The 14,828-nt window shown below is 36.3% G+C and overlaps 2 protein-coding genes across 12 annotated transcripts in view; one reads left to right on the top strand and one right to left on the bottom strand.

The window, feature by feature from the left end:
* The window catches only part of LOC308198916 (uncharacterized protein), an 802,411-nt gene that overhangs the window by 130,170 nt on the left and 657,413 nt on the right, over positions 1-14,828 (bottom strand). The window contains exons 14-15 of the mRNA XM_080602160.1: positions 14,501-14,573; positions 11,178-13,945 (exon numbers count right to left, since the gene is read on the bottom strand). The gene's annotated coding sequence lies outside the window, so the exon portion shown is untranslated. The remainder of the gene's footprint in view (positions 1-11,177; positions 13,946-14,500; positions 14,574-14,828) is intronic.
* The window catches only part of KCNT2 (potassium sodium-activated channel subfamily T member 2), a 148,458-nt gene that overhangs the window by 132,168 nt on the left and 1,462 nt on the right, over positions 1-14,828 (top strand). For 7 of the 11 annotated variants that reach the window (XM_080602125.1, XM_080602131.1, XM_080602124.1 and 4 more), the window contains 3 exons: positions 184-484; positions 3,441-3,525; positions 5,821-7,442. In XM_080602125.1, coding sequence (XP_080458251.1) covers positions 184-484; positions 3,441-3,525; positions 5,821-5,932 — 498 coding nt within the window. In that variant the 3' untranslated portion in view covers positions 5,933-7,442. The other 4 variants (XR_013954268.1, XR_013954269.1, XR_013954270.1 and 1 more) reach the window with 3 other exon arrangements.

Below are 14,828 nucleotides of genomic sequence, written 5' to 3'. Positions count from 1 at the left end.
TTGCATTATATAAATGTTAGCCTTTTGCATTAAAAAAAAAAAGTCTAGTAGAGAGTAAGCAACTCAGGAACATTTGGTAACTATGAACAACTAAATTCCCTCAGCTCCATTACAACTAATGAATGTTTTATTCTGCCTCCATTTTTTAAACCTCTTAATTTCTCTTGTCATTCTCCTTTCAAGTCTCAAATCTCTATTAGTGTGGAAGAATGGGAAGACACTAAAGACACCAGAGAGCACTTTAATTATCGCAGTAATCATCGTAACTCAACATCTAGTGATCAATCTGATCATCCTTTGTTACGACGAAAAAGCATGCAGTGGGCCCGACGGCTGAGCCGAAGAGTACCAAGACACTCTGGTAAAACAGCTGAGAAGATAAGCCAGCAGCGAATGAATCTTTATAGGAGATCAGAAAGACAGGAACTTGCTGAACTTGTGAAAAATAGGATGAAGCACCTGGGCCTTTCTCCAGCAGGATATGGTATGATTAATTTAATCCTTAAAATTAATAAAAATATTAGCGTTATACAAAAATTTTTTTTTAAAGAACAGTGTGCCATAAGTAAAATAAGCTTGTGGTAATTTCTTTTAAACAAAACTTGCTCCCTTTTTTTTTTTTTTAAATCAGCTCTATTATCACCCATTCCTATTTTCAGATGAAAGCTCAGAATATATGAGCTTTAAATAAATATGACCACCTCAGTCATATTTAAATTTAGCATATGTATGTGTACGCAGAATATATAAATATTCCTTTGTCATTGAACAACTGCTCCGTATTTCCACAAACTTACTGAAACATAAATGAAGAGAGCTATTGTGAAGTTTGTGATTCTGTCAAGGTGGGGAGTTGTTTGTGTGAAGGAGGATACATTTTCTCTGTGTTTTTAAAATGAACACAAAAGTGTCATATTAAAGGCATTTTTATGAAGCACGTTTCACTAGGTCTTTAGATGTTGTTTTCATAAAATATGGCTTTTTCCAGCAAAACTAATTTTAATTTTTAAAAAAACAACTCTATTGACAAGAGTTCTGTAACAACCTCCTAAACTTTATGCACAATAGCTGCCTGGGATGGCTGTCTACAGCCTTGGCTTCATAGTGTGTTTTGTGGAAATCCTCAGAGCTATAGGTTCTAGTTTTCCTAGGAAAAGCAACAATTTCTTCATCTCCCATCTTTTCTGTCTGCAGGGTAGGTCCAATATGAAGCTTAGTGCTTGTTCAGAAGAACCAACACTGCAGTTCCCATACTCAATTTACATTCAAAGCATCAAAAACATTGCTTGACAAATGCATTAGTACTGATTTTTCAACACAATTATATTTACATTTTACCTATACCTAAAGTATCCATTAGCTGAAGGTAAACAGTATCTCCTATAAAATAAATATTCTTATTGGCCCATTCTATTAATGCAGGGTTGGGACATCCTTTAACCAACAGCAATGTACTACCCAGCAGTGGTTCTTATTGTTGCTATGTACACATTAACTTCATCGAGAGAAAAAGCGGCTACAGAATACACGGCTATAATTTTGTTTAATCTTTACAATTTACATACAAGCTCTTTATCTCAGACTCCAACTGGATAATTACTACTCCCACTTTAATTTGTGGATACTATATGAGTCTGCTGGAAGAATCAGGACTAAATATTTTCCAGGAGTGACACAGGCCACAGTAATATTTAATCAACCCCAAGAAGTTTTGTAAATATTGTTCACGTTTATACTAGTCACAGGAGAACTTTGGTTGATTCCTACTTTTCTTTTAAAATCCTAGCTAAGAGCTTACAGCAAATGTTCATTTAATTACTTAAAACCGTTATATTATATTCAGAACAGCAAAATCTTGATAGGTAGATGCTTTAGCTAATACAAATTTATGTGCCCTGATTCTGATTTACAAACTTTTATCTCTTCCGTGTTTTCTTACAGATGCATCTCATTATAAAGAAACTACTTTGACCACCCCAGGAACACCATATTCTGAAAATAAAAATTAAGTTTTACACATGCAGCCAGCTGCTAACCTGGACTGTGACATTCCCAGTTAACTCCCTGCAGAAGTTAAACATATTCCTTAATACCATCTTTCTGCATGTGTGGGGAGCAATGAAAAAACAGGAAACAAAGTCACAGCTGCTTACATATCCCCATGTAAAGGAATGATCCTATACCTAATTTCACATCTTCAGTTTTCTTTACACTGATAACCTAAAAACCCCTAAGCACTCCAATTCTAAAGTCAAATAACTGAATTAATTTATGCCAACTGAGGCACAACACATTTTTGGCCATGCAAGCCCTCTAGCTGAGGCATGATACTAGGATACTATACTACCATGAGGCTACTATACTGGTGAATGTGTTTGTGTAACTTTTTACAATATTTTGCATCAGCTTCATTTTACAAAAATAAGCTGTACTGTTAAAGACCATTTTAGCTGTGTAATTGCACGTATGCTAAGAGTCTGAGTTTATCTAATTGTTCTCTAGACAGACATGCTTACAGTAGTGCAAAATGTGGTACAAGCACATAAAAAGTTACATGTAGTTGAAAATATCCAACAGCAATTTTCAACCTAGAGACCATATATCAAGCATACTTGTTTAACACGATATAGAAATTGTGCTGAAACTAGGATGGGACTGTTCTCTTTTGCATCATTTTCCCTAAAAGTGAAGCAATTAGTACAGATGAAATGCCTCTCCTATTAAATTGCCTCACTACAACAACTTATGAAAAACATCAAGAAAAGGTTATACAAAAGAAAAGATACAGCAGTGACAGCTACAGAAGCGTGCTGAGACTAAGCTAAGTAAAACCCCTTCAAAAAAAAAAAAAAAAGGATTTCTGTCAGCCAATGCAGCATAGCATTAGAAGAATGGTTAAAAATACAATAAAGAAATTCCAATTGCTGTTCATACAGCTTTCATATTTCAACCCACTGGCACAGGTGATAACAGTGAAAATTAGTATTTTCCTTGACACTTAGGGAAAGTGAAGAGAGATTTATATTGACCAAATTTGGAAATGGATAGCATTTAGCCTTGGCTTGAACTTTATGCCAACTGAGGATGGAAGACCCTACTTTCCTCTTAGCAATGGAAACCAAATGAATGATTGTTTAATCAAAATAAAATTGAGTTGTATTAAGAATTAGTATGAGTGGAAAAAAAGTGCAAAAGAACATTTTTTAGAACACCAGAAAGAAAATGCATCTTGAGAGATAAATCAAAAGATGCTATGCCAGATAGTTCCAATTCAAGTACACTTGAAAAGTTGCTAAACTTATTTGATATCACTTTGACACCTGATACTTTTGACAGCTCTGAGCCAAAGATGATCTTTTAATTGAATTAGTTAACCAGAAATTATACTTATGACAATTTGTTTTTCAATCTGATTTGATATGTGCATTTTTCTCCTCTAGATGAGATGAATGATCATCAGAACACCCTTTCTTACATCCTGATCAATCCTTCTCCAGATACAAGATTAGAGCTGAATGATATAGTGTAAGTATAAGCACAAAAGTTTAAGTACAAAAATCACAAGACCTGAAAATTTTATTACTTTTCTGCTGTTACAGGGGAACACGCTTTCCCATATACCCGCAAAAAAAATAAGATGGAGACTTCTGTTTAGACAACCAATTATATGTATAATTATGTAAAATATACATATTTCATAATCCTTTTACCTCCATATTCTCTCATCATCTTCTTACTCTGTGTATTTAAACAAAAAAAATAATAAAAATATCTACCTGAGTTCACTGGATGGCTTCACAGAATTAACATTCTCATTAAATTTTTCCAGTCTTAATAGAAAGATAACTTTTCAAATCAGAGTTTTCAAATGGGATTTTACTTCATGGATTCAAATGCCACTAAAATAAAAAGCAGTTCTCCCCCAAATATCATGCAATATTCATGCTTATGATAATTCAAACAAATGGCAGGATCTAAATGCAGCATTTTTTATTTTTAATTATTTATTTTTTTAACTTGCTTACCAGGAATTTTGAAGACCACCTGAGAAAAAACAGGTGAACACAAAGTTTGAACTGCTCAAGAATTTCAGATATATTATCTGCCACTCTCTCATACTGAAGTTTGATGTGAAGTTTGACCTGTGTTCAGGTCCTATGCTGTTTTTGTCTCTAGCCTCTTTTGCCCCTGCCTGGCTATACTAATATCCTCCATCTGCTCCAGGGTCCCTGTGCAAGGCCCTCCACACCAGTGCCAGCCCATCTCACCATCTACTCACAAGCAGAAAGACTGAACTATTATCCCTATTGATACTAAAAAAGCAAAGCCAACCAAAAAGAAAAAAACCACTACATTGTAGTGCCTTGTAGTATTGTGGTATATAAAAAGTATAGCATAAAAACTATTAAACAGCAACTACAGTTATAGAATTTGTTGAAATGATTTAGAACAGTATTTTCACTGTTATGGAACTCCACAGTATGATATTTACTAATATTTAACCTGTAAATGCAGGTACTGTTTCCTAGTCTAGCTAGGTGGACTAGGAGTTCACATTTTCTTTTTCCACCTTTGCAAAAAAACAAGGTATACAGCAACTCAATAGTGAGTGCATAATTTTGCAGCGGTACTGAATTTGCTGTGTCGTGCCTACACATCTTTAGCCTGTACACGCACATACTGTTGCCTAACTTGATGTATGTTCATTTCCTGATAGTGGGCCTCAGAGCTTGTGTCTCAGTTTATGCCGAGGGCTTTTTTAAGATTAATTTTAGTTCTCTTGACTAGGCAGCTAGTTTACCCTCATGCAATAGGAGATAATTAGTGGAAAGGCAAGGAAGAAGTGGTTCTTTCTACAGCAGTTTTCTTTTAGTCACACTTTTTTTTTTTTTGTCCTTCCTGCTGACAATCTGGAAGGCTGGTTTTCCCACATTTTTTTCATCTGTTTCTCAATACATTTTCCAGACTTCCTCCTGCACATGACTCTTTTTTTGCACTTATTACCTGCACTTTCAGACCAATGTGAGTTAATCCCATCTAAGCCATTTACTTCTGTGCAGCTCTATGATAAAAACAAAAGCCCTTAAAGGGCTATAGATTCAACTTTCATTGTCTGAATTCCTATACTTATACAACTGAAGTCCTTCACATTTGCTATGATCCTATTATGTTTGTGATTTATCATAGGCATATTAGATAATATACAACTTTGAGTTAGCATATGAGGAAAGTTTCTCGGCATTTAGAAATAAGAGTACTTGCAGTACTCTCCAAAGCAGTACTTGCAGCTGTTAGTTCTAATAGAAGTCCTTTCTCAAAACTAAGGGGTCCATCCTGAGCCTGTCAGACTACACCAAGATTATCAACATTGTGCTTTTTAGTTCTTTTAACTATGCACAACTAATCTCTTGATTCCTTACAACATTCTTTTTAGAGTAACTCTGTGAACTGCTTGTCCCTTCTTCAAGGCATAATGAGTAAAAGGAGATGCATAAAGAAATACAGTTACTAGCAAATGTGTGTTCAAGGACCATAGCGAATGCCAAGGAACAGAGCTGATGTATCTAAAAGATCAAAGTGGCTCTCAGTCAAAATTAAGGTTTAGCTGTACCCAGTACACATATATGATGCCTAGGCAGATGGTGCGAAAGGCTTTACTATTATACAACGTAAGTGGAATTGCCAAAATTTCCAAGCTACCCAACAGGAACTAGGCCTATCTAATTCTTCCTCAAACCTTTTCAACATTACAACAGTCTATGTTTATTTATCCTTGCTTGTACCAAGGCTTTTAATAAGAGTTGTAATTTCTTTTTATAGATACTTGATCCGACCTGATCCCTTGGCTTATGTTCCAAATACAGCACCCAGCCGAAAAGACAGCTTCTGCAATACAGTGGGACAAGATACCAGGGAGGAAACACAACTTTGATATGTAATTCGTCACAAAATTAAGAGACACTTTTATACACACACAGTTTCCACCAACCATTTTGAAAACTGAGTGGTACATTTTATTCAGATTTTGGAATCAAATTTACAGTGGGTAAGTCACCAACTTTAGAAACATGATCTCTAGAAATTCTAATTTTAGTGATTGTCAGGCTTATGGCCTGTTCAGTATGGTAGCTGAACTTAGCAGAATTGTGAAACCTATGATTTAACCAATATAAAGAAATGATGAAAGTGATAGATTCCAACATATGTTTCACTTAGAAGCTTCTATGCATATTTATCAAGGTGACAGCACGCCAGTGACTAAGCTCCTGATGTACCTCCTCAAAGATTATCTGATGCCCGTAGACAGATGACGCATAATTTGTAGCGGAAAATATGTTAATACCTAAAGGTGCCAATGAGGCTGTATGCATCAAGAGTCCAGCCTTTGAGATAATATTCAAGCTTAGCTTGACACCTATATATATTAGAAAAGCCTAGTTTGGTCCCATTGCCTCTAGGACTTCAGTGTATGTTCTGTGGGCTTACAGGATGACACAGCTTAGTCACACTCGTAGAGGTTCAGATCTGGGGCACATCCACTGAAAAATTAGCCCAGAGGAGCCCACCTGGAAGCAATTCCCCATCGTCTCACACAGGCATTTCAAAAGGTAGCATTTTGTAGAACAACTGAAGCAGGACTCTTTTATTAGGGATACAGAAACAGCCCCCCTATCCGCAAAACCTGGGAAGGTACTGTATGTGAAACTGCACACAATGGTAGCTCAGGTGAAAAACGACCCTTTTAACCTCAGTGAGGTGTCAATGAGAAGCCTTAGTAGATAATACAGAAGAGAGAACATCGCTCTAGGAAACAATTCATATCACAGAGCCTTCCTGTCTCCATGATGATGACAGAACTGCAACTGTCCAAAGTATCCATATGCCCAGTCAGGTTACCCAAATGTGATAAATTTTATATGAAATTATGTATCATATTGAAAATCAGAGAAACTTATTACCCATTCCATAAAACAAATGGAATACTGCATTACATGAAAAGCACCATGGATTTGAAGGCTCAGTTTTGGCATTAAGTACACAAGAAAGAATCTACTAGTGTACAAAACACCTGAAGCTGCTACAGAATCTTCAGTCAGAAGTTTTGCTCAAATCTTCTACAGAGGAAACATGACTGTGTATGATCTTCCAAAATCACATGCTTGCTTTGCCATCAATCACAAAGGGGGAAGAGCATCCTTAAGGCAAAAACCCTACTGCTACAACAATAGCAGTACTGCTACAACAATCCATACAGAACTGTGCAAGAAATTTAACATGCAGGCTACAGTGAAAAGACAGATTATTCTTTGAATTCCCTTGATGTCTTACACGTACAGAAATAATCCACTCAAAAAATATATTATCTTCTGTATTATTCGGAAAACCAACTACATGGCAGATTTTGTTCTGAAAAATAAAATGCCAAGTTACCCAAAGAAAAACTCATGGATGCAATTATGCTTATAAGCATTGCAAGAATGTTGAAATCAAATCACATTCATATTAGGAATGACAGAAAATATTCTATTATTTCTTCTGTTCCTCTTAATTCTTCTGAAACTTAACTGTTCCATATGGCTTTAAGATTACTGACTTACAAGAAAACAGAGGCCTTAGAATAGACTGAAGTTGTCAGAACACTAGCATGAGAACAAGAGTTCCAGTTCTAACAGGAAATTTCACTACTGAAAATTAGTACAACTACTATTCACTACTGAAAATCAGTACAACTATAGGTTCTATACATATCTAGTATAAGGATCAATGGGCATATATAATTCATTTTGACAAATCAGTTGGAACAAAGTATGTAAGTTCATTTTTCAGTTCTTCTCACCTATTAGAAGTTAACTCTCAGTGCTATAGTTGCTGTCTCCTACATCAGTAGGCACATTTGCAAGCTCCCTGTTCTGTTTGGGGACAGTAAGGCAGGCAGAATATCTTTAGCACTTCAGTTTTCTCTACTTAGAAGGCAAATTCAGTGCCAATAAAAGGACTTTCGTAGAATGCAACTGAAGCATCAATTGCTTTACTGAAAGAACTTTCCTTAGTGATAATTTTAATTACTTAGTTATTAGATAGACTGTTGGTTTCTAGATAGATGCTTTAATCAAGAACGCATATTGCTTATGCTTCAGTATTTATACTAGTTTGCCTATGAAGCATCCAAATAAATTATTCTTAGATGCTACCTACACTTAGATCTCTGAAGTTTGATATAGACCATCGACAATGACAGGAAGTCTGCTTATATCTAGGATATACCTATATCCCATAATGCTAGCCAGAAAGGTAGTAAGTTATCTAAATCTGTATCAGAGCCAACTACTATCTGTTTAAGTAAGCACCATTTCAGCAAAACCAAACTTCATAAGAATAATTGTTTTAATGCATATAACGTCCTGAATACGTCAGGGGTTAGTTAAGCAGAGCCCAAAGCAGCAATACTAAGGAACCTGAGTTTTTTCCACAGTGGCTGCATGTGGAATCATTGAAATTCAAATAACGTAGAGCTGCCAGAAAGCTACATTCCACTAAAGTTTTTATATGGGTCTCATGTCAGGCATCCCCCCCTCCCTCCTTCCCCACTACTTGTCTTCAGGCCTATTCTCCAACCACACACACAGGATGAGGCTTCATATAAGAGGGCCTGGAGACAGTCTCGTTGTCAATTGGAGCCAGAAGTAATGCATTCCAGTTAGGTGTCCAGAGACCATGAATGTAGAAGAGGCAGGAAACTAACTCTACTCTGAGCCAGCCATTTATACAAAATTAGGAGAGCTTCAGGTGTCAGCTAGAGACAGCACATAGGAAGTAGATCTTGTCACTCTCCCAAGATGCAAAAATAGTTGAATTCAATCTTTATATTAATAAGCATTGAGATTTGAAAATGTTTTTACTTCCTACCAGACACCTGAAATGAAAGTAGAATAGAACTATGACCATCTTTTAAATGCTTCTAGACCAAGCCAAACAGAAGGTGGGGAGATTCACAACAGGAAAATAGCCCAAGCACACAGGAGACTGCCTAGCATAAGTCACGCCTATCTTCTCAACCTGACTCCTCAAAAAACTCATGTTAAGTAGAATCAGCATGCATTCGGTTATAATCTCTGCCAGGGAAGGTAATACTAGCCTTAGGGAACAAATTGGTCAGTTATAGAATCTCTGTCTTTTGATCCAGCTGGGGCCAGCTCCTGAGGCAGTTCCCATACCAAGAAGGAAAATTTCTATGATTAAAGAATCAGAAGAGGAGGATTGTCAATTTCATTCAAGACACCGTTCTGTTCTGTGGCATAGGGAAATCTTTCAGCATGTAATCACATGTGGTACTGGAAGTGGCTACAATGCTGTATTCAAACTAGCCTGGATAGTGATTTAAAATCAGTCACCAAGACAATTTTGGAGAATAAACTACAACGCATAGGTATTTGTCTGTAAGCTACTGACATCTTACAGAAATATATACACATGTAGTCTGTGCTTGTTTGCCTTTTTTAATTTATAAAATTTCTGGATGAACTAGCTCAAGACTGTTACATTAAAGGGAGAACAGAAAGATGTGATGAAGTGCAGAAGCTTTTCAATAGAATAATGTTTTGAGACCTCAGGAACCACAAGTCACCAGATGGGTCTTCTGCATAACCAGCAAATAAATGGCAGCTGAACCAGTTGCAGGACATTAGTCCATTAGAAGAAAACCTTATGGTGTACACATGGGTAAGACACCACTGATAACCCAAGAGAATTTCCACAGAAGCAGTTTGAACGATGCTCACAAGTTACTTAGAGCTTGCCCCATTCACAATCTACCCTTTCCTCCAATGGAAAGGGTCAAAATTCTAAAACAGAAGACATGCCAAATCCAGAGCATTTGTTACTGCGTCCAAACTGATCCTCTGACAAGCTATGGAGGTAAACTCTTATCTATTCATCCAATTCATCTCAGGTGCTAAGTGTTCCACTAATAAACTACCTGATTTTTTTTTTTCTGTGAACATTATCTGGCCAGTGCAGCCGTGTTTTTTTTTGCTTGTCTGTTTTTGTTTTTAACCTGAGGCAGAGGGGAGGCACAGGAGATGTTGATTACTTTGTTTGTAACAGGGCTTGTTTCTGCAGAAAATTCCTTAAATCACCATGCAGAACTTCGTTATTATCAACTTCAACAAGAAAGAAAAAGACTAGATAGAGGTACAAATGATAGCTAGAAACATACAAAAACACTTTATTTACCAGCCCTATTACAGATTTGGACTTTCTGAACATTTATGAGCAACAAGATGAGCTCCATTTGAGCATTTTATGTAATCTCCTACTTCCCACCCCTAGTATAATTTCATTATTGTCATCTGCGCAGCCTCCATCACATTATTATAGGGGCAATTAGAAAAATACTTAAATACTTTTAAGAAATGGTGAATTCACATTAAATAAAGAGTTCAAGACAATTGAAGACTATTCATTCACAATAAACCAACTATAAGCGTTAAGAGGAACCAGTCAACAAAGACTTCAAATAATCCACAGGGCTTTGAGATATTCTGCATACTTGACACTTGCTACAATTTTACTATGCTCCTGCTGTGTTTGTGGCTTATGAAATACTACTCTGCATTTAGCAACTTCAGTTTTCAGGCTAACCTCTTCAAGTAATTTATTAGTATGTCTAGAAAGAAAAGGAAGGCATTTGGAATGCATTTCAGCTTAAGAACAGCTAAAATGATGAGTTCTCTCTGGGCATCTTAAAATCCTATGCAAATATTTAGAAAACAGTCCCAATTACAAGTGTAAATCAATATAATATCTGAGGCAAAAAGATTACTTTTTAAATTTAATTGCACTGTAATTTTTCTTCTATGCTTTTTGTGAATACGTCCATAAGAAACTGCACTGAATAGGAAATATTGGAATAGACTATTTCTATACACTAAACTACACAAGTGGTTGTTCTATGTCAGATAAAATGTAACCTGAACATTTATAGTTTTCTCCTTTCTAAGCAGGATAATAATCAAAATGCCAGCAATTATAAAAACAATTACAAAATCTAGTTATTAATGATCTTTTCCAAAGATAATTTTAAGTTACTTATGTATGCAAAACATATTACATTTTTACCAGCCAGTATCAGAATTAGAAGATTATCTTCTGTTTACATTTCCTGAGATTAGTCTTACCTGAGTGTAGGAATCTGTTGCAGAAAAAATATTTTGCCAATATCCTTGTAGCCACATCAGTAAGAGTGATTCTGAAATAATTAAGACTTTCTTGTAAGGAGATGGTTTCAAAGGAGAACTATGCTGCTCAAACCTCCCCCATAGGGAGTACAGCCTCCCCCAGAACTGTTTCTAGTAGGCCAGCAACTCCAGTGGAGCCAGAGTGGCTGAACAAGCCCCCAGCCCAACCTGCAACAAGTTGACCTGAGCCCGATCTCAGCTTGCACCACTCCAATACACTGAAGCCTCTTCTATAGGCAAAGGGGAGCTTGCAAGTTCCAGCCCATGGACTAAAAGAGGTAAGAGACTCTATCCCATTTCCTGGCACCAGAATACTCTCTCAGAAGGCCTACTAAGCCTTTCAGTTAGCATTTTGAAAGAGTCCGGAGTCCCCACTCCTGCCTAAAGAATTCCACCACGCAGCCTTGACCCTTTCCAACTTCCTGCCATAAGGGCTCAAATTATCATTACCTCTCTCTGACTCCTGTAAGTTTACTCACCTCCAGCAAACCCATGCACTCCCCTATAACACTTACAAACTTCTCTACAACCTACAGCTTGCTTGTAAATCACCCCAATTAGAAGACCCACCTGCATCTAAAACCAGTCTTAAAGAACCTGCACCATGTCATACAAAGGGCATATCTGTTTCATCTACAAAATAAAATTTAAAGATTTCCCTCCAGTACAACAGTAAAAACATGAATTTAAAATGCTTTTGTACCATGACTAATGTAGAATCAAATCTCACTTTTTTTTTAGGAGTCTATTGTTCAGGAAACAGATAAAAATGTTTAAAAATAGCTTAGGAAAACCATATTACAGAAAGCAAGCAGTATTTAATAGCTTGTTCTGTTTCTGGTGCCAGATCCATATCCCTATTTGTTAGAGCCCACAGTATTCTAATTGCATAGTCATAATACACATGATCAATTTGACATACTCAGTAAACCTCGCCAAATAAGCACTTTTTGGGGGACTTAATTAGAAAATTTGCATCGGCAAGTTTTGTCAGCTCTAGTACAGCATCCTGAATCAAGCCCTTTCTCAGTAAGAATTATAATTACTGGAGTGTGTCTTGGTTCTCACCCAAATGCTATTGCAATCAGAATTTCAGCATGCTTTAGATAGGTACCTGCAATCATATATCATGTCATACAGTCATAGAATCACAGGATCATGCTACTTGGAAGGAAGCTCAGGAAGTCTGCAGCCCCATCCTCGTGCTGAAAGCAGGGCCAGCTGTGAGCTCTGATCAGGTTGCTCAGGGCTTTGTCCTGAAATCCTCCAGTGGTGGAGACTGCACAGCCTCCCTGAGCAGCCAGCTCTACTGCTTGCCTGTACTCGATGGAAGAATTTTGTTCTGTATATCATCTGAACCTCTTATTTTAGTGCATGCCCTTCCTCTCTCATCCTCCCACCGTACACCACGGTGCAGAGCCTGGGTTCACCATCTCGATAGCCTCCCCATAGTTACTAGGGGCTGCTGTTAGGTGCCCCCAAAGCCACCTCTTCTCTAGGTTGAAAAGCCTCACTCTATCAGCCTTTTCTGATAGGGCTTGTGCCTCAGCCTGGTAACATACAGGAGTTGTTCATGGATTATAACTTTAAATTCATTTTCAGAGGGATCAGTTCTTCTGTGGTGGAGAAGTTAGTATTACAGAACACAGAGAGTGGAAAAGACTTTTCCTGATATATGTGCTGATATGAATAAAGTTGTACAAACACTTAGCTTTTTGTAAGAGAGTTTGAAGAGTTCATTATTTTTTACTTTTTCTTGGATCTGTATGATATATTTGCTGGGCATTGTATTATAGCAACACATTTTTTGCCTTGTACTAAAAATCCATCAATAAATAGGTTTCTTCATTTATTTCTTTGTCATGAAACAATCCCTTCTTTTCCTCCTTTCAACTGTATTTTTTTAAAGTAAATTTTATATTTGAAAATGTGCCAAAAATAACTTTTAAAAACTGAATACAGAGTGAAAAATTCTTCATCCAAGGAAATTTTGTAAAGTGTTTTCTCATTGAACATGTATTACATGAAATTTGATGACTAAACCTGTCCAATATTGCAATTACAGAGTTTTTAGCAGTTTTTCATGACTGTGTCATTTCCTGCTGAAATCAATGACAATGTTCCTAACATGCCTTTTTTTTGTCTCAGTAAAAGTCAAGCAATAGCAGTTAGTAAAAACACAACCTGAGCTACCTTAAAATAGTAATTTAAAACTCCTGTATTGTAGATACAAAGTGATTTTCCTCTGAATTTGTGTTCTGTCTGAGTAACATTTCCTCATGAAGTAAAAAGCCCCACGTTTGACAAAATATATATAAAGCAATTCATACAGACAGCTCTTGTATTTCTGTGTTTAACCTTCTGTCTACTTTTCTGAATATAATCCCCCTGGGCATTTGAAGTCTTTGGTGACACTAACAGTCTTTGGACAAAGATTAATACTTACAGAATCATAACATGTGGGGAAGATAAACAGAATCTCATCCTTACCTCCATGACAGGGCAGATCAGCTAAGCTATTGCTGGCATATTATCGTAACATAACCTTAAATTAGAAGATGGAGTAAAGAAAAAAGCTGTAGTTTCTTCAGGTTTTCATTGTTGGTCATTTTGGTTAAGACTCCTGGTAATGTGTATTTTTCTCCTCTGGACTTTCTTTAAATTGTTCAAATCCTTGGACACAGTGGACAACATGTAGAAATAACCTGCTAACCAAGAGGAAATAAAAAACCATGAAAGGAAACAGTCCGACTAGCAGATAATTTACATTCTTAATCAGATAGAAATTTGGAAAGTAATTTACTTACATAAATGTTTTGATCGAAACTTTTAGCCTGCAAGGTTATTAAGCATCATGTTATTTTTCCCTTAGCTATGAGGATACTTTGTACAAGGCTGAATATCCAAAAACAGAATTTAATAACTTGCTGTCAAATTACTCTATCAGCATTTAGTTTCCATCTAGTTTATTATATCTCCATAATAACACCTGAATGGATATCTTGTGTGGGGTATTGTCTATATATTTGACTACTGAGAGTAACCGCAGCTGTACACATTAAGAGAGTTTGGGCAAATCCTAATATTAGATTTTCTGAAAAGGAAGCAGTTTCCACCCATATTTCTAATGACAATCACTAGCATAGGATACCCTGTGTGCTTTCTTCTTCAATCACATTAGAAAGCAATCTGAGCAATATGAAAGAATATTTAGACTAATTACTTCTGAGTAATATAATATTAATGTATTAATTTATTATTACCTGTTAATGAAAATCTGTTTCATTGCATCTTTACTGTTCTTTCTTCAGTGTAACAAGTGCATATGATCTTTTTCTATAATTTAAAACAACAGACTTAATCAGTCTCATCCAAACCAAATTAACATACCAAGTGGTATTTAGCCAGCTGTTTTGACAGAGAAAATATGCTTCACTGTTTGCATTTCAAAAATGAATAAACACGTCTGCTGCTTTGTCCACTGACAAAGAAAGAAAAGATTGCCCACTATGGGTCTTTCCCTGTTACCTGACAGATATGTTTCCTCTTTTGCAGTGTTTCCCAACAGAATTTCTGCTTATATGTCTGAAT

The sequence above is a fragment of the Anser brachyrhynchus genome (assembly GCF_964034855.1).
Source record: "Anser brachyrhynchus genome assembly, chromosome: 8".
NCBI classification, from domain to species: domain Eukaryota; kingdom Metazoa; phylum Chordata; class Aves; order Anseriformes; family Anatidae; genus Anser; species Anser brachyrhynchus.
Note: the sequence above shows the minus strand (reverse complement) of the source record. Positions and strands in the feature narration are given on the sequence as shown.